Source organism: Leptopilina boulardi, unplaced genomic scaffold (assembly GCF_019393585.1).
Source record: "Leptopilina boulardi isolate dan_hultmark-lab unplaced genomic scaffold, ZJU_Lbou_2.1 LbouV2_38, whole genome shotgun sequence".
In the NCBI taxonomy this organism is placed as follows: Eukaryota; Metazoa; Arthropoda; class Insecta; order Hymenoptera; family Figitidae; genus Leptopilina; species Leptopilina boulardi.
Genome location: NW_026137951.1, coordinates 3945757 through 3967281, shown reverse-complemented (window position 1 = coordinate 3967281; position 21525 = coordinate 3945757). Strand labels below are relative to the sequence as shown.

The 21525-nt window shown below is 25.8% G+C and overlaps 1 protein-coding gene across 4 annotated transcripts in view; it reads right to left on the bottom strand.

Annotated features, from left to right (window-relative positions):
* Positions 1-20699, bottom strand: part of LOC127288202 (fasciclin-1) — a 176409-nt gene extending 155710 nt beyond the window's left edge. For 3 of the 4 annotated variants that reach the window (XM_051315509.1, XM_051315513.1, XM_051315511.1), the window contains exon 1: positions 20253-20699. In XM_051315509.1, coding sequence (XP_051171466.1) covers positions 20253-20375 — 123 coding nt within the window. In that variant the 5' untranslated portion in view covers positions 20376-20699. The remainder of the gene's footprint in view (positions 1-20252) is intronic. The other variant, XM_051315510.1, reaches the window with a different exon arrangement.
* Between the last annotated feature and the right edge of the window lie 826 nt (positions 20700-21525).

The window sequence follows — 21525 nt, the reverse complement described above, 5'->3', positions numbered from 1 at the left end:
ACAATTTAACGCAAACATTATTAAAATTCATTGCAACCAATTTTAAAAGTTTTGCATTTTACAGAAAAACGATGTTGTTCAAAATTTTTTTTTTTTTAAGAATGTCTTACTGAATAAAATAAGCCCTTGTTTATTAAAATTAGATAAAAACTGTGATTTTTGTCTGAGCTGAAAGAAAAAAAAAGGTTAAAAAAATAATTATTTAAAAAAAAAAATTTTGAATCAACATCGTTTTTCTCTAAAATGCATAACTTCTAAAATTGGTTGCAATTAATTTTAATCATGTTTGCGTTAAATAGTTTTAAAAAACAATTTCTCAGTTTTGAAGTTTTGTTAACGTTTATTTTATTTTTTCATAATTTCTTCTTAATAGAATTTATTTAAATTTATATAAATTTACTTGTTTTAATTTTTCTTTAGTTTAAAACTAACTTTATCGAAGAATTTAAATATATGTATATATTAAAAATTCATAAATTCTTTTCGCATGAAAAGTTTTGCACATAAGTAGGCAATCGATCATATATTACTTGATCTAGTTCGTGTAAATAAATATTTACCTTACTTATTATTCGTTATATAAGAATAATATAGAATTCAAAATCACTGATTACAAGCATAAATTTTACATTTCTATATATGCAGATTCTATTCAGGATTTTGCGCGCGCTAAATAGCTTTGAATCCGCTCTATGGTGGATTTACGCGGCTGATTTCTATGGTAAATACAGTTATATTCTGTTCTACGTGCAGCGAATGCGAATTAAAATATCGAAATTTGCTTTTCAGAGAAAAGCTGTTGGCGCGGACAAAATAACGAGCTTCGAACATTGTTTCAAACGCTTTTTTTTACTAAACAAAAAATATTCAATTTGTTTGATATACACTTATATTTTTAATAGTATAGCTGTAATATTTTAATTATGCAGTCCAAATAGTACAACATATGACCACAATATTACATATTTATTACCTCATCACTTTAGGTATTTGACACACTCTAAATCTGAATCAGTGAAAATTTCACTGAATTCAAATCAGTGGCTCAGTTTTCTTTAATTCACTGGTGAAATTTCACTAAGAATCAGTGGTTTTTACTGATTCTCAGTGAAATTCCACTGATGAATTAAGGAAAACTGAGCCACTGATTTGAATTCAGTGAAATTTTCACTGATTCAGATTTAGAGTGCATAGCCTCAAAAAACATAAAAAATTTTTATTTATGAAAAATTCGGATCTATAAGTCTTACCATGACTACTTTATTTTTTTAAAATTGCTGAAGCCGAATTTGAATTGAATTTGACCCCATCACGTTAGGACTTTTGAAACAAACTCAAAAAAATTTCAAAATTTGTCCCCAAAATTTTGAAATCAACACTCTAAATCTGAATCAGTGAAAATTCCACTGAATTCAAATCAGTGGCTCAGTTTTTTTTAATTTATCAGTGGAATTTCACTGGGAATCAGTAAAAACCACTGATTCTCAGTGAAATTCCACTGGTGAATTAAAGAAAACTGAGCCACTGAATTGAATTCAGTGAAATTTTCACTGATTCAGATTTAGAGTGAAGAAAATTCTTATTTCTAAGTCTTACCATGTCTTCGTTATGTTTTTGGGTTCGTTGAAGCCAAATCTGAAGTCTATTTAACCCAATCAAGTCAGGCTTTTGACATAACCTCAAAAAAATACCAAAATTTGATTTCTTAAATGTTTTTTTCGAGGTTATGTCAAAAGCCTGACTTGATTGGGTTAAATAGACTTCAGATTTGGCTTCAACGAACCCAAAAACATAACGAAAACATGGTAAGACTTAGAAATCAGAATTTTTCTTGATTTCAAAATTTTGGGAACAAATTTTGAAATTTTTTTGAGTTTGTTTAAAAAGTCTAACGTGATGGGGTCAAACTCAATTCAAATTCGGCTTCAGCGAGCCTAAAAACATAAAGTAATGATGCTAAGACCTCGGCTAAGACAAATAGATCCGAATTTTTCTTGATTTTAAAATTTTGAGAACGAATTTTGAAGTTTTTTGAAGTTATGTCACATACCTGACGTGATGGGGTTAAACTGACTTTAGATTCGGTTCCAGCTACCTCAAAAACATAAAGAAGTCATGATTTGACCTCGAGCTCAGAATTTGAATTTTTTTTGGCTGCCTGATGTTATTCTACCAGAAAGTTGTTTAAAATGTTTTAATTTTTGTAACTTTAATAACTTTTGTAATAATAGTAAAATTATTGTTCAAATAAATCAAATGATATGTACGTTTTTAAATATTCAAATCGTGATTTATATTATAATTTAAATGAAGTTGTTTTAAATCGTTACGGCAACAATATTGCCTCAATAATTCCGTATAATATTCTCAATATTGTAAACATTTATTGTGCTATTTTGAAGGTTTCTTACAAGTTATTATTATTGACAACAACCCTAATTAACTGTAATCGATATTAATATAGTATATTATTACCCATACTCTTATAAAGACCTCATACCGAATATATATATATATATATATATCGACATATCTATATATTGCGGTTGGGAATATATTAGTATGCAAGTTGTATATACACACTTGGTATGCGTCAAACTAATTACATTGTTCGGTTTCATGATGATCCAAAGAGTAACATAAGATACTGTCTCTTGACAGAACTGGAGATTCTGTTTTGATCAGAAGTTTTGCTCTTGTATTGGAGGAAACACTGTTCTTGAAAGGGTCGTTAGTAACAGACGCCGACTCCTGTTAGAGACCCCTAACTCTATTCCCTAATATTTTGAGACATTCATGTCAAAACAAGATAGTTGTATATATGTAAAATGATATCCATTATGTAACCAAAAAAAAAAAATAAAATAAATTCAAGAACCAAAAAAGATTAAAATACAATTTTTCAAAAGAACAATTTTCATTGAATATTGTTTTAATACCAATGCAGTTGTGGATATATACATATATACATAAGATTTTCCTAGAATTTCTCCCTGGTTCGCCTTCTGAATTTGGAAAATGGTGAATATGATAAAATATTTATGTCGTCGTGCCTCATTGCTCACATAAATATTGGGATTCCAGTAACCATTCCTACAGAAAGAGAGAGAGAGAGAGCGCAAGCATATTCGGTTAGAATTATTGGTGTTATAAAAAAAATTAAATTGCAAGATATGCCGTTTTATGATTTACTAGGAATTTTATATTATATGTTACAGATGAATCTTTGAATGAACAAATATGCACTTCGGAAAATTTAGTGCTTTTTCAATTTGTTAGAAATAATGTCCCATGTCAGAAAAATTCAAATATGCCAATAAAACAAAATATTAACTTAAAAAAATGTGCAAATTCAATATAATAATTTTTTTTTAAATAACTTTTTTCTATTTTTTCTAACGGTAAAATCATATAAAAGTTTTTAAACTCGAGACAAAATAGTGTCTGGCGCTTCTTTCATCAGAAAAAGGGTGTAATTTGATATTGCATTAATGCGGGATGGTCCAACTGTGTGTGGGTCCAAGTCGACCGCAATATTTCGTTGTTCCGGTGTCATATGGTGTGGAACCCAGGAGTATAGCGTTTCTAATGAAGAAAAGACTAAACTACAGACGATTAAAGGGAGATACTAAGATGTATTTTAAAAGGCTGTAATAAATTTTCAAAAATCATCTGTTTAAAATTAAATCCGATGAGAATTTAAGATATTTTTTTAGACGCAAATATAAATTATCAAATCAATGCAAATTCGAACCAACTTTGTTCTTTGAATATGCGGAATTTTACTACTTGTATAGAAATATAGATAACACATACAAAAGAGCCACCACGAGTTTTTGAGTCAGGAAATATTGGTTTACCATACAAAGGTGTTTGCGTATCTATGCGTATTTTCCAATAGAAATTAATTGCAAAAGAAGAAATATGTTATCCCCTATTGTCGATTAAAACAAATCAGAATCAGTGTGCTGCAGATAAGAGTAAATTTCCCGAACTGTTGGTATACACAGATAAAATTCAGAATTGGTCAATAAGAACAATCATCGTCATATAGTTACTTACTGTATTATGAATTATATACCTACACAGGACTACAAAAAAAATCGAATTTTTTCCAAGACGAATCGGAATACGATTTTCTGGCGTATTTTGATTCGCTGAACACGAATCTGAAGTCCGATTTACTCCATCACATTAGGATTTTTTCTAACCTCAAAAAACATGTCTAATCAAACAAGTAACTCAAAATTCCTGTGGGCTTGGGTTCTAGGGGTCGCTGATTACGAATCTGATCCCAGATTTTAAAAATTCAAAATGGCGGTTGTAATATGAAGGACAATTAAAAAAATAGCAACCGCCATTTTTAAAATCTGACATCAGATTCGTAATCAGCGACCTCAAGCACACAGGAATTTTGAGTTATACTTGTTGGATTAGACATGTTTTTTGAGATTAGAAAAAAATTCTGATACGATGGAGTTTGAACCAAATGTACCATTTTTTTATATTTACCCAATTTTTTGGTTAGTTCAAACAAAATTTGTTTAATTCAAATAAATATTTATTTGATCTAAATAACTGTTTGGTTTATTTTAATAAATTTGTTGAACAAAGAAAAAATTTGATTGAGCTAAATAAACGTTTGGTTTATGCAACCAAATGTTTGGTTAACTGTATATCAATGCATTTATTTTGTTGTTTTAACCAAAATTTGGTTGCTTCAAACGAATTTTTTTCTGAGTGCAGATTCGTGTTCAGCGTATCAAAATACGTCAGAAAATCATATTCCGATTCGTCTTGGAAAAAATTCGATTTTTTTTGTGGTCCTGTGTTATGATGAAATAATTTTGCCTATATTTTTTTAATTTAATATATCACACAATCGATATATAATACACAAAAGAAGAAACATTTTGTTTTTATCTTCTCTAAAATCCCTCTTCTCTCAATGTAGATTACATGTGCAACTTGTTCCTTTCCAAACGCAAAAAGATAAGTTTATGAAACTAAGGGGATCTTTCTCCGCAGGGACGTTGCATTAAACCCACTAACATCGTGTAACATATATACTTCGTGGTACTTTACCCTTCAAACATATTCATACGGTGTTTAAAGTCCCTTTGATATGACTTTGAGAAATAGTTTTAAAAAAATCTTTAAAAAAGAAAGAAGGAAAATTTTTCTTTTTTTAAATTAATAAAATGGAGTATAAATTGTTTTTTTTTTTGTTGATAAATGAAACATTTACGTTTCGGTTTAAAACCATCATTAAGACACTTTATTTAATAAAAATAAATTAAAATCTTATACAAATAAATAATTATAGGGTGTGTATTGTTTTGAGACAAAATTTTTCGTAACAATCATAACAACAAGAATAAGAATTATAAAATGGATTATCATATCAAGATGAAGAATAAAAAATAACGATCTAAACGAGTATATGAAACTAAGATATGAAGAAGTTTAACGTGACTTGAAAATGTCCAAACTGGTGCCAAAGGTGGTAGAAAATGATGGTTAAGTATATATATATCCGCAAGACTGGTGAAAATGGCTTCTTCCATAGCATCCTTCTAACATTATAAGATGAGATGGCACATTATCTTTAAGGGGTTCTAACTTTCTACATACATACACCTGTGTTTCTCAATTATTTTAAAAACTTATTAATCAAATTTTCCATATAAGTAATTATATATGATATTTCGTGTAATTTGCCACTAAAATGTAAATCCATTTTTAATCCTTAAGTTTTTATTGATTTTTAGCATATATAATACACAACATTTGCGTGCACCTGCAAAAAAGGAAACAGAATGTTATATAGTGAATAGAACGTATAAAACACGAATTGCAGCTTTATGATGTTTACAATAGGTTCCCATAACAACAGGGATGTCGTGTAAATATTACATTTGAAAAGACCCATTTTATGAAAAATATCTTCATTTACTAAATAATCAAATAATATGATAATTAATTTTCAGGGGACTTTTTTTTGATTACTGCAAATTTGTAAAGTGAGAAAATTATTTTATTTTTGGAGAATGTTGCTAAAGGTGGAATTTCTCCTTTACGGTTTAACGAACCGGAAGTTATCCCACGAGTTTCGGAAGTGGGTTGGTTTTCACACGAGTTTTGCGTTCAAGAGGGGGATCTGAACAGTGACGTTGAAACGATGAGCTCACTATATTACTGACACACGTCGTTGTCATCATCGACATTTCTGATCACCGAAAATTGTAAACCTAAAAAAGAGTTTTATAAATACTCTTCTTTTTTCTAATTCTACATCCTAAAATATCTATACAGAACCTGAAATATAAAACTATTTCAAGAAATAACATTTTTCCAAACACAGATGGTTTTCATAGCAAATTCTTTCATTTTATAGTAGAGAAGAAAAGATAGATAGCACTAAATTCCCAGATGTAGTTAAAAGTTAAATACTTGCTTGGCTTCCTATGGGAAAAAGAGTCTCTCTCTTATCCATCGAACCCTTCACTCTTTTCGTTCTTTTTTTTCCTTCATCTTTCATCCGTTTACAACCTGTTCCAATTCTCATCTTTCCATTTTACAAAGTCAAGTATTAAATTTCTATCCTGTTTTAAATTATCCATGTAATAAATTCCTCAATAACAAATAAATTACAATTTCAAAATATCCGATATAAAATTAGTATTTAATACTGATTTTTCTAACAATTTTCCAAATTTGAATTTCTATATAAACACAAATCCAAACAGCCACATAAAACAGATTCATTAACTTCCTGTCGTTAAATCGGCCTGGCTTCCAGTCCCTGACACTACACACCGTTCTAAAACCAGAGTAACCAACTTCTATTTAACGCTTAAACGACGTTTCCAATTGTCCATTATGTCCCACACTGACATGGCCAATCGCAGTCCATCTACCAATGTGTCTCCAGGAGATATTTGTGGTCGATCAATCTTACCGCAGATTGCACAAGCTACCCGTAGTCTCAGATTTTTTTTTTCCTTTTTAAATTTATATATTAGTCTCCACATATTGAACATTTTAATAGAAAATATAATACAGATATTGTACAAATATTATTAAAAAAATGGAATACCTGATTATCCCATAAAAATCATTAAAATTTTCATTTTAAAGAATTTTATTAGATATCATTATTTTTTAGACGAATTTTTATTTTTTTGAATTAACATATATTTGACAGAATTTCTTTTTAAACAAATTTTTACGTAACAGAATTCTTATATATCGAATTTTTATTTTACACCCAGAGAAATGATTTATTTGAATCAAATAAAATATATTTGAGTTAAATAAACGTATATTTGTCTCAGAGCCTACTAACTTATTTATTTGGCGTAAATAAAAATTTTATTTGTCAGAAATAAATTTTTCTTTGGCTCAAATAAATTTTTTATTTCAATGAAATGAAATATATTTGCAACAAATAAATCAGTTAGTAGGCTCGGAGACAAATATACCATTTCTCTGAGTGTACAGAATTATTAAAACGCCGAATTTTTATTTGTTCCGAAATTACAAATGGCCAAACATAAAATCGATTTTGGCGCGATTTTTAAAATTCACCAATCAAAAGTTTTTAAAGAAAATAGTGGATTTTAAAAATCGCCCCAAAATCGATTGTACGTTCAGCCATTTGTAATTTCGGACAAATAAAAATTCAGCGTTTTAAGAATTCTACCAAATAAAAATTATCTAAAAATTCTGTTAATAAAAAATTCTTTAAAAAAAGAAATTCTGACAAATTTAAATTCGAAAAATGAAAATTCGTCTAAAAAATAATTATATATAATAAAATTGCTGAAAACGAAAATTCCAACTAATGATTTTTATGGGATAATAATGCACCCCATAAAAAATTGTATACAAATATATAAAAAAAATTTCCAATTAAAACAAGATCCATTAAAATTTATCTTTAGAAACTGATTAACATTAGTAGTCACTGTTTTTTAAAAGGATTGTTGTGATTGAAAAATTCTGGCGTTGACATTGACATAATGTCCACACCAATAGAAAAGCCCCATGACGAGATAACAAACGCGTAATCAACCACAAATCCCTAGCGAGTAATTAAAAACAAACGCAATTCAGCTGCAAATATTGGGAACGCTGTTGTAGTAGTGCCAAAATAAAAAAAAAAAAAAGAAAAACAGGAAAAATAGCTTTGCCACACTATATATATAGCTTTTACGAATGAGAGTAGCCTGGCCATTTCATCCAATATATAAAATTGCCCCAGACTTTACGTGAATGCTGAAGATTAATTATTCATTTTCTATCCAACTTTAAAACCACTGCAAAAGATAAGTAAATATTTTGTTTTTAACTTTTTTCTTATCCGTATATAGAATTTGTGATCGTTCTCCCGGTCAATTGAGTGATTTTAATTTCCTTTTTACTTTAGTTATTTTTAACAAATTTTAATAGTAGAAAATTTACTGAGTGTTTATTCCATAAAAATCATTAGTTAAGTTACAATTTTCATTTTAAAGAATTTTATTTAAAAAATTTATTTAATTCAACTAATTGGTTATTTGATTATTATATTGATTTATACTTGATTGAATAAAGATTTACTTGTACCTAATAATTTTTATTTGAATTAAATAAATCACAGAAAATTAAAAGGCATTAAAATAAGATGCAACGCTTATTATTTTAATCCAATTTTGCTTATTTTAATCCATTTTGGTATTAAAATAAGCAAAATTCAATTAAAATAATAAGCGTTGCAGCTTATTTTAATACATTTTAATTTTCTGTGATTGTATTGGAACCAATAATTTCTGTGTTTTATAATAGTCAAGTAACCGATTATCAAATAAATTTTATTTCAGTGTTAATTTTTTTGACGAATTTTCATTTGTCCAATTAGCATTTTTAAATGCTAGAATTTCCAATCTTAATTTGACTAATATTTATTTGTACAAATTTTTATTTGAGAGAATTCTTAAAACGCCAAATTTTTATTTATCCGAAATTGCAAATGGCCAAACAAATATAATGAAGAAAAATTTTTCAGCGTTGTTTTTAAAATTTATCTTTGGTAATTTGTGATTGGTTAATTTGAAAAATTGCGCCGAAATCTTTCTCTGTTGATTATATATTCGGTCATTTTCGATTTCGAACAAATAAAGTTTTGTCGTTTTATAAAGAACTCTATTAAATAACAATTCGTGAAAGTAAAAATACAAACAAATTGAAGATTCGGTGAATTAGAAATGTTGACATTTAAAAATTCGTATCACTTAAAATTCTGTTGAATGAGAATTCTGCTTAATTAAAATTCGGTTAATTAGGTTAATTCACTTAATTAGAATTTTGTAAAATAAAAAGTTGTGTAAAGAGAAATTCTGTGAAATAAAAATACCTAAAAATTCTGTAAAGTAAAAATTTGTTTTGAAATGAATTCTATTAAAGGCTAATTCGAAAAATTAAAATTCATCTAAAATAAATATATCTTATATAATTCTTTAAATTGAAAATTATAAATAATTATTTTTATGGAATAATCATGCAGCCCGAATTTACTAAAAAGGGTGATTTTTAAGTTGCGAATCCCCATAAATTTTTTTTTTTATTAATTCCACCTTTTTTTGTTTAAAAAACGAAAAAAAATGAAATTAAAAAAAATTTTAGGGGGTCCAGAACATAAAAATCACCCTGTATATATATAAAATACTATATTCAAATGACGAGACAAATTCAATTATTTTAATTTATGTAAGTTGTGATTGAGGAACAATAATAAATTTATAGTATAATTATTATATGACGCTAATTTCAATTATATGCTGATGATATATATTATGCTCCTGTGTTTGAAACGAGATATAATATATATATATATATATATACAACAAGAATCAACTAGGCATATCGATTCTTGGCATGTAGTACAATATGCATCAATTCACAGAACTGTAATACTCTCGAACCATCGATGAGCTGAAGATATAAAGTAAATTCAGGATAACGACAACCTTGATTAGAGAATTAGGATCCTGGTGTACCAATAAATATATATATAGTGATATCCAAACTAGAGTCGTTATCAACAATTTGTGAAATAACGAATTTAGACAATAAATTATTAAAATAGTAGAAAATTACAACATTTTTAAAGACTCATGAATAAGCACTAAAATTAATTTGTTACAATATTCAATTAAACAAATTTCATTGTCTAGAATTTACTTTTAGCTGAATTTTTATTTCTTCGTATTATTTTTTAAGAAGAAATTCCATTTAACCGAATTTCTATTGTTAAACAAATTTTCATTTTACAGATTTTTTATTTCTTTGAATTTGACAGAATTATTATTTACTCGAATTTTCATTTGTTCGAATCTACATTTGACAGAATTCTTAAAAAGTCGAATTTTTATTTGACCGAATTTTCATTTGTCCGAATAAATATCTAGCAGAAAAATTTTGGCGCAAATTTTAAAATTTACTAATTAGAATTTTGTTGATAACGATTCATAATTGAGTAATGGTTGATAACATCTAATTAGTCAATTTTAAAATTTGCGCCAAAATTTTTCTGCTGCATATTTATTCGGACAAATGAGAGTTCGGTCAAATAAAAAGGCGGCAAATTAAGAATTTAGTCAAATGTGAATTCGAACAAATGAAAATTCAACTAGAAAAGAATTCTTTCTAATATTCTTTATGTAAAATAAAAATTCGTTTATGTAAAAATTCTAAAAGTAAATTCTAGATAATAAAATTCTGTCAATTGCAAAATTCTATCAAATTAATTTTAGCACTTATTCATGCGTCTCCATTATTGTACATCTATAATAAATCAAAGAAAAACATTTTTTTTCTAAAGATTTATTAGATATTCTATTTATTGTGTCCCTCCAATTAATGTGACAAGAGTCTAGAACAGAAATAAGAGAAAAGCAAAAAAAAAAAAAGCTTTGTCAAAGGAAGATTATTATACCGTTAAAGAAAACTTCGTTTGATCTATTCATTCTTTGGTTCTAGTTTTTATTTACAAACCTCTCTATTATTATTTTTAAAAACAAATAGAAAAAATTTCTAGTCCAGAGGTTGGAAAATATTTCATAAAAAAAAAGAGAGAAGAAAAAAATTAAAAGATAATATCCTGCGTAAATGTGCATACATTAAAAATGATACGAATTATGCGTCGAGGGTAGGCATTGAGTAATTGAGGAGGTTATCATGTTTAATCTCCGCTTGCATCCTAGTCGTACTCTGATACTATACTTGTTATGTTCGTTGAATTATTCAAAGTTCACTTGGACAAATGAACGGTATTTTCATATATTATTTTAATATAAGTTACACATGTAACAAGAAGGTTACAATTTTTTTTTTTTTTAGAAAAACATTTAAAGAATTCAACTTGAAATTTTTATTACGAAATAGAAAAAAATCTTCACTTACGAGCTCTAATTTTTAACAATTAAAAGTCATCTATAAAAACAGCTTTATAACATTCTAGGTCACAAAGTCCATATCTTTCCTGGAAAGACATCAATATTGTCTTTCTCTCTCTCTTTCTCTCTTTTTCTCTCGTTATATATTTCATCCGCAATTTTGTAGCGCTCGGGGTATATATATATATATATAATAAACTGTTGACAGCACACAACCTTTCTATCAAATGATATTATGCAATAAACGATTTTATTCAACCTCACTACAACAATAATAAAACATAGAAAATTGATGTATTCTCTTTGTCACGCATATACGAATTGAGGGCACATTCCGAACTTTCATCTTTGTTGCACAAACCGACATTTAAAAATTAAAATCTACAATTTTTATAAATATACTTATCAAAAGTATAAAATATATCTGAATTATCACTTATGTAAAAAAAAGGGAGTTAAATTTTAACTCCCATCGGGACTCTATAAAAAACCCACACTTTTGGAGTTAAAGCAAAAGGAGTTGATGCTAAGGAGTTAATTTTATGCCTAGGAAGTTTACTATTGATTTTTAACTCTAAAAATTATACTCCTAACTGCAGTTGCCTTTAAATCCTCAAATTCAAATCAACTCCAAAAGTGAGTTAACATTAGATTAACTCTCTTAGCATTAATTTCCTACGCAAAAAATTAACTCCCTTAGCATCAACTCTTTTTGTTTAACTCCAAAAGGGAACTTTTATAAAGTCCCGTTGGGAGTTAAAATCCAACTCCTTTTTTATAGTGTACACTAAAAAAATTTATTTGATTCAAAAATAATCGGTTACTTTACTGTTATCAAATAAATATTTACTTGATTCAAATAATTTTTATTATGAGCCAAAAGTTTTGAACGTTCAAATGAATTAAATTTTTTTTTGCAACTTTAAGTATGAATTTCATTACAAAATTTTGTTTTAAATAACCAAAAAAGAAGTTATTTAATTTAATAATTGTTTAATTTACTGTTATATTTTACATTGCTATCATAATTTTTTAATAATTTATAGGTTGAAAAAAATATTTCGTTCATTTGAACGTTCAAAACTTTTGGCTCATTTTTTATTTAAATTAAACAAACTGTATTTAAACCAATAATTTTTGTTTTTGAAACAAATACCACTTAAATAATAATTATTTGATACAAATAAATATGCATTTTATAATAAACAATACTTAGAAAAATTGACTATTTGTCTCGGAGCCTACTAAATCATTTATTTGTTGCAAATATATTTTATTTCATTTAAATAAAAAATTTATTTGATGATCCAAAGAAAAATTTATTTATAACAAATAAAATTTCTATTTAAATGAAATATATTCGCAACAAATAAATGAGTTAGTAGGCTTTGCGAGACAAATACACATTTATTTAACTTAAATTTTTTTTTTATTTGATTCAAATATGTAAATCATTTCTTTGAATGAAGTAATCGATTATTTGAATCAAATAAATTTTGTTATACCCGCAACAAAAAAACATTTATTTTTTTGAGTGAAATTCAATTCGAAAAGAAAAGAAGAAAGTCTTAACATGCAATTTGATATTATGAATAAAATATATTAATTGAATAAGATAACGAAAAGAAGTAATTAAAAAGAAATTATGAGAATAATTGATAAACCTATCTAAAACCGAGTTAAATGATAGCAAGACAGATTTCAATCTTCCTGGCTCAAATGCATCTTGTTAGATAATAAGGAGAGTATTTTATATACATGTATATATGTAGAAGACTATAATAAGCAATGTGAGAAATTCAGCGTGGCAAACAGAATTAATTACTCGTGTGATTGCCATTTGATCTCACTTTCTAAAACTAGTCATGACATAAGCATTTAAAGCTTTGCGAATATCTTCTTATCTTATTTCTTCCCTATAACATTAATATCTAACTTTTAAACACTCTTTTGTTTTTATAAATAAAAAAAGTATATTTTAGTTATTAATTATTTGAATCAAATACATTTTTTTTCAGTCTATAATATAATATTATATTCCTATAATTATTAGGTACATTTTAAATAAATAATTAAATATTTTAAATCAATTTTTATTTGAAATAAAAAGTAACCTTTAAATAAACTTTAAGCAAGAATCAGAGGGACAGTCAGAACAAAAATTAGTCCAACTTTACAGTTTTGCGTATTTTTAATACAACACTGAAAAAAATTTATTTGATTCAAGTAATCGGTTACTTGATTAATTTAAAATAAATATTTACTTGAATCAAATAATTTTCATTTGTGGCAATTAAATTTTATTTGCTTCAACCTATTTATGACAAATAAAATTTACTTGAATCAAATAAAAATATATTTATCTCAGTACCTAATAACTTTTTATTTGTTTCAAATAAAAAATTTAATTTTGAACAAATAAAATTTTATTTAGCGCAAATAAAATTTTTATTTAAACCAAATAAAGTTTATTTGAAACAAATAAAATTGATTTGAAACAAATAAATATTTATTTGGCACTGAGATAAATTTTTGTCTATGGTGTAAATGATACTAAATTTTATTAAATTCTGTATTAAGTTTATAAAACTTTTTTTGTTTAGAATTTCTTGTATAAAAATTATACTTTTTCCGAACGCGACTTAAAAATACTTTTACAAAAATTTGAATAATTATTTTTCTTTTCGTGGAAAATAAAAATAATAAAATTTCCATCAATAATTGACAACTGGACTTTTAAAACGACTTTCCTTATTAAAACTCATATAAAAATCGTGAAAAGTTTATTTGACATTTTATCGACATTTCGGTCGCACTTGAACTGGTACATTTCATTATAAAAATTATAATAAATTCATTCTTTAATGAAAAATGTAATCTTCATAAAAATTTATATTCTCATTTAAAAGAACAGATATCCCACATTTTGACTATTTTAATAAGTGACACTATAAATTTCAGATTAGTATTTATATGGAATATTCTTACAATAAGAGCAATGCCTTTTCAGTGTGCATATTGTATACATTAAGAGAACAACCCGCAGTTAGTAATTATGACACTTATATTCCTCGACGACAACGAATACCAAACTCTTGAGTGATGACGATGGAATCTCTAGATTAACTCAGTCAACTGAAGCATGTATATATTTCATTGTTGAAAATAAGCAAGTCACGTGTTAATGATCATGTGGGGCTCGAATGCAATTTATTTTAATCTTCAATATTAAATTTCAGTTTTTTTTCCTCCTTGTCATGTGTTGCAAACAAGGTTTTTTTGAATTAAAATTAAAAATGATAAAAATAGATAAAATGGAAATTGAATACACTGAAAAAAAAATTTATTTTATTCAAATAATCGATTACTTGACTAATTATCAAATAAATATTTACTTGGACCAAAGAACTTTTATTTGAGTCAATTAAATGTTAATTGTTACAAATACAGAAATTATTGCAGTTTATTTGATTCAAATAAAAATTATTTGAATATTTATTTGATAATAATCAAGTAACCGATTATTTGAAACAAATAATTTTTTATTCAATGTAAATAAAAAATTTGTTTCATTATTAATATATGCTTCTAAATCTGTATCAGAGTAACCGCGTATACTACTTATATCATACCCTTTCAGAAATTCCTTTTATGCTGTGGGATATTCTAAAGGACCTCGCCACTAAGGGAGAAATTTAAAAAATTGAGGAAGTAATGTGTTGCAAGGTACACTGTTAAGTCTACCTTGTAAAATACATGAGTCTCTTTCTGGTAAATAGTGAAGATTCCTTGTCGCAAGCTCTTCTTTTAATACTAGATTTTTTACACATCAAACGATATCTTTCTCTTGTAACTAATTTAATCGATTATTTAAAAAAAAAAAATTTGTAAATTATAAAATATTTATTTGGAACAGTGAAAGATTTCACTAAAATAACTAAAGTTTTAATTATTCTAGTTAAATTTTTCATTATTCCAACGCCACAGAAAAAAGGCTGGATAAATTTTGTTGCGGGTAATTTTAACCAATGCTAATTCACATAGGAGGTGACGCCCTCAACTAGGGTAAAAGTCGCAGTTAATTTTTATACCGATTTTGGGGTAAAAGAAACTCTGAAAGAAAATTAGTTTGATTCAAATACTCGATTACTTGAATATTATCAAATAAATATTTACTTGAACGAAATAATTTTTGAAATCAAATAATTGTATTAGACAAACTGTATGAACCAATAATTTCTGTATTTAAAATAAATACCATTTAATTGAATCAAATAATAATTATTTGATACAAATAAATATATTTACTTGATAATAGTAATCGATTATTTGAATCGAATAAATTTTTTTTTAGTGCAGATTCTTTTTCTATTTTTTTTTCATGACCGAAAATATTCTTTCTTTCAAATCATTCTAATTATAGAAACATCAATAGGTATAAAACAATTTTACAACCGCAGTAAAATAAAAAAAAAATGATTTTGATATTGAATTTTAGAGTACCATATGAAGTAAAACGTATTTCAATTTTTCCAAGTCAGTGTTTCAATATTGCGTCACAGTCAAAGAAAGTGGAAGCATTTTATTTTCTATTCTTTTGTGCTTTTATTTCGCGTGTGTGTATGTGGGAGAAACGATAGATCAATATCCAACATTTCGTGGGTTATATTTTATGTTATAAAAATACTAAACTTCTACAATATTTCACATTTTAATGTGACGTGAGATTTGATATTATCTTAAATATATCTATTTTAAAGTTTAAAAAAAACGTTTAAGGTAACATTGATTTTAATGTTTTATGAATTTTTTTTAAAAATAGAAACAAAAAAAAATTTATTTATATTGCAGCTAATTCCTATCCAGATGAAACTTTTTGGATTTCTAGAGAGAATCGAACAACAAATAGACTTTTGTTAATTGTAGAAAACAAAACTTGCACACTTTTATTTTTATGTTCTTTTTTCTATGTGAAAGTTGTCTGGTAAGCAGTACAACATACGTTATTGTTTCGTCTCTGGCACGAACTGCTTGTTAAAAATATCCGGTTCAGAAGCGAGAGAAGACGATAAGGAGAGATAGCAACGGAAGGAGTAAAAGACTTAGGAATTAAATTCGTTTATTCTTTCTCAAGCAAAATTTTCTTAGCAAATTCCAAATTTTCAAACTGAGTTACACCCAAATAAAACAATTTTGATAAATAAATTTACCGATTTAGTTTTCACATTTGTCAAAGTAGAAAAATCGAAAAACACAAAAAAGTCGTTTTAGTCGATTTATATTCCAAAAAAATCGAAAAAGTTTTTTTTTTATTTTAACAAAATTTAATTAGTTAATAAATATTTTAGTTTAAATAGCTAATGTTATTAGATAATAAATTCATTTTATTAATTCTGTAATGAGAATAATTCTACAGGGTGAATTTTATGTTCCAGACACCCTAAAATTTTTTTAATTCCATTTCATTTTTTTAAAAAACGAAATAAATGAGATTAAAAAAAAATTTTTTAGGGGGTCCGAAACATAAAAATCACACTGTATATGAATATTAAGAAAATTTATTTCGAATATTTCAGAATCGAATACTAATCGTAAGACGAATTTTCAAAATTTTATTTAAGTAGGACAAATTTCTGAAAAAAATTCTTAAAGTTCTATTTTTATAATTTTTTCAAGTCTCATTTAAAGAATTTATTGGAGAAAAAAAGTTAGCCATATTAGCTAAAATTTAGCTATTTTAGCTAACCCTATTTGTTATTATATGGACAGCAATTTTCGTTAGCTAATACAGCTAAAAATTAGCTACTATAGCTAAAATAATTTGCTGTAACAGCTAAATATTAGCTACTGTAGCTAAAAATTAGCTATCCATATAATAGTAAACTCATTTTTCTCCGTGTTCGAATTAATTTGTCATAGTTTTTAATTTTGCTGATTAAAAAGAAATTTCGGGTAATAATTAAGTTTTACAGATTTTTAAATAAATATTTAAATAAAATATCTATACTAAATATTAAAATTAATTGAATTTTCAAAGAATATTATAAAAATCATTAAAAATAATTGAAATTTTTGCAAATAATTAAATTTTAAGTGATTTTGAATTAAAAATTTTTTGTATAATTTTTTTTACTTACTCATTTTTAAAAAAATTTTAATTGAAAAATAGTTTAAAATTATTAAATTGTCCAGAATTTAATGAATATAATTGAAAATAATGAATTTAGAGAAGAATTATAGTTAAAAATTTGTTAAATAATTGAAATAAAGAAGTTCTGAAGAAGATCTGCATTGTATACTAAAAAAATCGTATTTTGTTTAAGAATTTTATAAAAAAATATTTAAAAAAAAGTCGAAAAAGTCGCATCTTATTGAAATAAGTAGAAAAAAAACTAAAAAGTCGTATAATCCGAGACCTGAATTTGTAATATTATTTTTAATGAATTTTAATTTAAATAGGGGATAATTTGAGAAAATATTTTTTTATACACAAGATTCTAAAGCTTCAATATAAACCATTATATAGACAGGAGAGAGATTTCGATGAAACCCTATTTATATCCAATGGTTTCCACTTTAAGTAAATGCGGTGAGATAAAAGTTTTCTTTCAGGGCTCTTTAAGAAGAAAATCAAATTGATTCGACTAAATGACTTTCTTTTCAAATGAATCGTGACAAAATAAAATTGTCAAGATGATATTTTTAACTAATGAAACTAATAAAAAAAGATTTTTTTATTTATTCGATTTTATACCATCAAACTGTTAAAATAAAAAAAATTTTCTCTTAAATTAAATTTTTTGATTTAAGGTGCGCAACATAAAGCCCAACTAGACGAGGACAAACAAAAGAACAGCGAAAAAACAAGCTACAAACAAGACTTTTCTTTCTGTGAAATATATGCAACAATGTCACAAACTTGAAAAAGTATTATTAATAATTTTTTTTTTTATTTTAATATTTGTTATTTATTTACAAACAAAAAAATCATCTGGAATTTTGAGCCTACATTTTAAGTATTTTGTTGACTTTTATGCAATGAAGAAATAGCCATGAAAAAACTGAAAGCAAAGAGATGCAAATGTCCATCCCTTTTTGTGTGACATACTATATTTTTGCATTCATATTTACGAATAAACTGCAAAGAGCAATGACTAGTGATTTTTTTTTATGTTTGCACAAGCTCAAAAAAAAGAAAGAACATATATAAACTCGAAAATCTGATGGATAACATCAACTCAACGTTTATGAACTTAAATACATAAAAAATGTATTGATCCTGAATATTAAAAACAAATTAAATTTAAGGGGGTGAGATTTCGACCTTGTTTTCTTAAATTTTTAAAATATATTAAAATTAAAATAAAAAATTAAAAAAATATAATTAAAATTCAAAATTTAAATTTTTGTTTATTAAAAGTTGAAAATTTTTTAAAATGAATATATTATCATTAACTTTGCACAATAAATATTGACCAATATTGTAAAAGTTGTACTATAATAAAGAAAAACAATTATTATTATTAAACGTTAGCTTTTATTTTCAATCACAATTGCTGTTAATTTAATGTTTTATGATTATTCATGAGATGAACTCCAGAGGTGAAAAACAAGGGAGAAACAACTAGTACGTGAAGTACAAGTTTTAATGAATGCTAAATGACACATATACATTTAAAGCTTTTCAGGTATAGTTTTATCGTGTTCGATGAAATGTTTTCATTTATAACCGATTGCATGAGAAATTTTAAATACACTTGAGTAAACACTAGATTAAATTCATATTTAGCACGCAAAGCCAGTGATGAAGTATATAAACATATACACTGTATATATGCAATAAATATACATTAATTTTTTTCCATACAACATAAATTTTTGTATGCGCCAACCACTTTTTTTTTTTTTTTTAATATAAATGTGTCAATTAATTATTATCAGCTGTATAGTAGCTTGAGGGGTTGGGGGGGGGGGAAGATGAAGCGACACATAAATTATAATTCAGAAAAAATTTCTGTATTGCAGCCGGGAGTATTGATTAGAAAAGATATAGCTGTACAGATAGGGATTCAAGATTAAAGGTATAAGTTAAGATTTATGCATACTTAACCTCCCTTTTAATAAAATAATCATTCTTTATTAATAAGAAAAATAAAATATTAAAGGGAGTGAAAAAATAAAATTAATAAATAAAATAATTTTCTAAATTACAAAATATCACTTTTTTTTAGCAATTTTTATATTAAACTTATTTCAAGAATTATTCTAAATTAAAAAAATTATTACCAAATTTTTTTTATAGACATACAAAAATTATTTCGTAAATATAAGTTCAAAACTGATTTTTACATTGAGAATTACTACGTTGAAAATCGCTATTATAGTTGGTCAATTGTCAATCATTCCCTTTCCGAAACATCACTTCCAGGAAATGATTTCCGTGTTCGTAAAAGAGAAAGAAATTATAGGTATCATTATATTCGACTTTGCAAATTGCAGGTTTTTATAAATATATATATGTATACCTGACAAAATATTAGTCATTTCTTTTATAGAAAAAAAGTGATATTTAGAAACAATTTTAAATAGAAAAAAAAATTGAATAATTATTTTTCGAAATAAAATTTACAAAGGAAACAAATGTAAAAAGAACATTTTAATAATACATAAAATGCATTTCAAATTCATGCGAGAATAGCAGCTGTCCTAACCTATACGATTTATTTTGAATGTCACACTACTCGCCGCAAGCGGGGAAAAAAAGTAAATTTGTAATGGTTGACCGAATATTTTACAATGAATATAAATTCTTACCTGAGACAAATCGGGATCATCTTCGATTTTTCTCTTAATGCCTTCACTCGATACTTGTCCTCCTGCGATGCCAATCAAAAAAAGAAAAGCCGGTAGACACATTGTTAACACTTTTGAACACATTGTTTTCTTATTGTTGTCCAATTGTTCCTCTTTTTTTTTTTGCCACAAGACACAAATCACTCACTGTAAAAATTAAATTTTAATGAAAGTTTTCATTTATTATTAAAACGAGAATAAATTATTATACACTTATAGAAAAAAGCGCGCGCAAAAGACTTTTCAACAACAACACTAATTTAATTAACAATTCACCACTGAGATTAATATTTTTGAAAAATTAATCGGAAAAATTTAAGGGGGGTTTATGATCCAATGTCAATAACACTATATGTAAACAGTCACGTTTTTCAACACGACGTGTTAACAACACGAACGATAGCGCGGGACTGCGCCTTCTCCATGCCTTCTCCCCCCCACTCTACACAAAGTAAAACTCATCCCCGCCACCCTCACAAAAATGTCATGTTGAGTAAAGCTTTTCTATATGACGTCACGCATTCCCCCTTAACTATAACCCTCAAAAAATAGGACTTTTTTTTGCCACTACATCACGTGCATTATTTCTTCTATTATATTAGAAAACTATTAATTTTTGTATTTCATTTTATACAATAGAATAATTCTAAAAATGCCATTTTTATATATATTATTCAATCTTTAAATTCATTTAAAAATATGGTTATTATTAATTAAAATTTCAAGATATTTCAAAATATAAAATAAAATAAGAGCACTATATAAACAAAATAATATTGAAATATTCATATATATATATATATATATATTGAAAGGTTTAATTACTTAATCTATATACTGAAACAATTTTAACGGGATTTTATATTTAGTTAGTTGAAAAAGAATATGAATTATTAATTCATATTCTTTATTTAATTATGAATTTTACAATATTGGATTATTTCTGTAGGGAAATTATATTTATTTAAATGTAATAGGGTAAGTGCATCAATTACGGCGCGATCATAAAAAATAACTATTATTATTCTAATATTTAATATAATTGTTGCAAAATGATTTAAAAAAATTATTTTAATCTTTTTTTGATACAATGACTAATAAAGATGCACATTTAAAAAATTATTAATTTAATTATTTGAGATCAAATTTTTTCCCTCGCTAAACATTTTTAAGATTTCCATTAACTCCAATTACGGTGGGCAAAGTATCTTCAAGATACACGTAATTTTGGTCA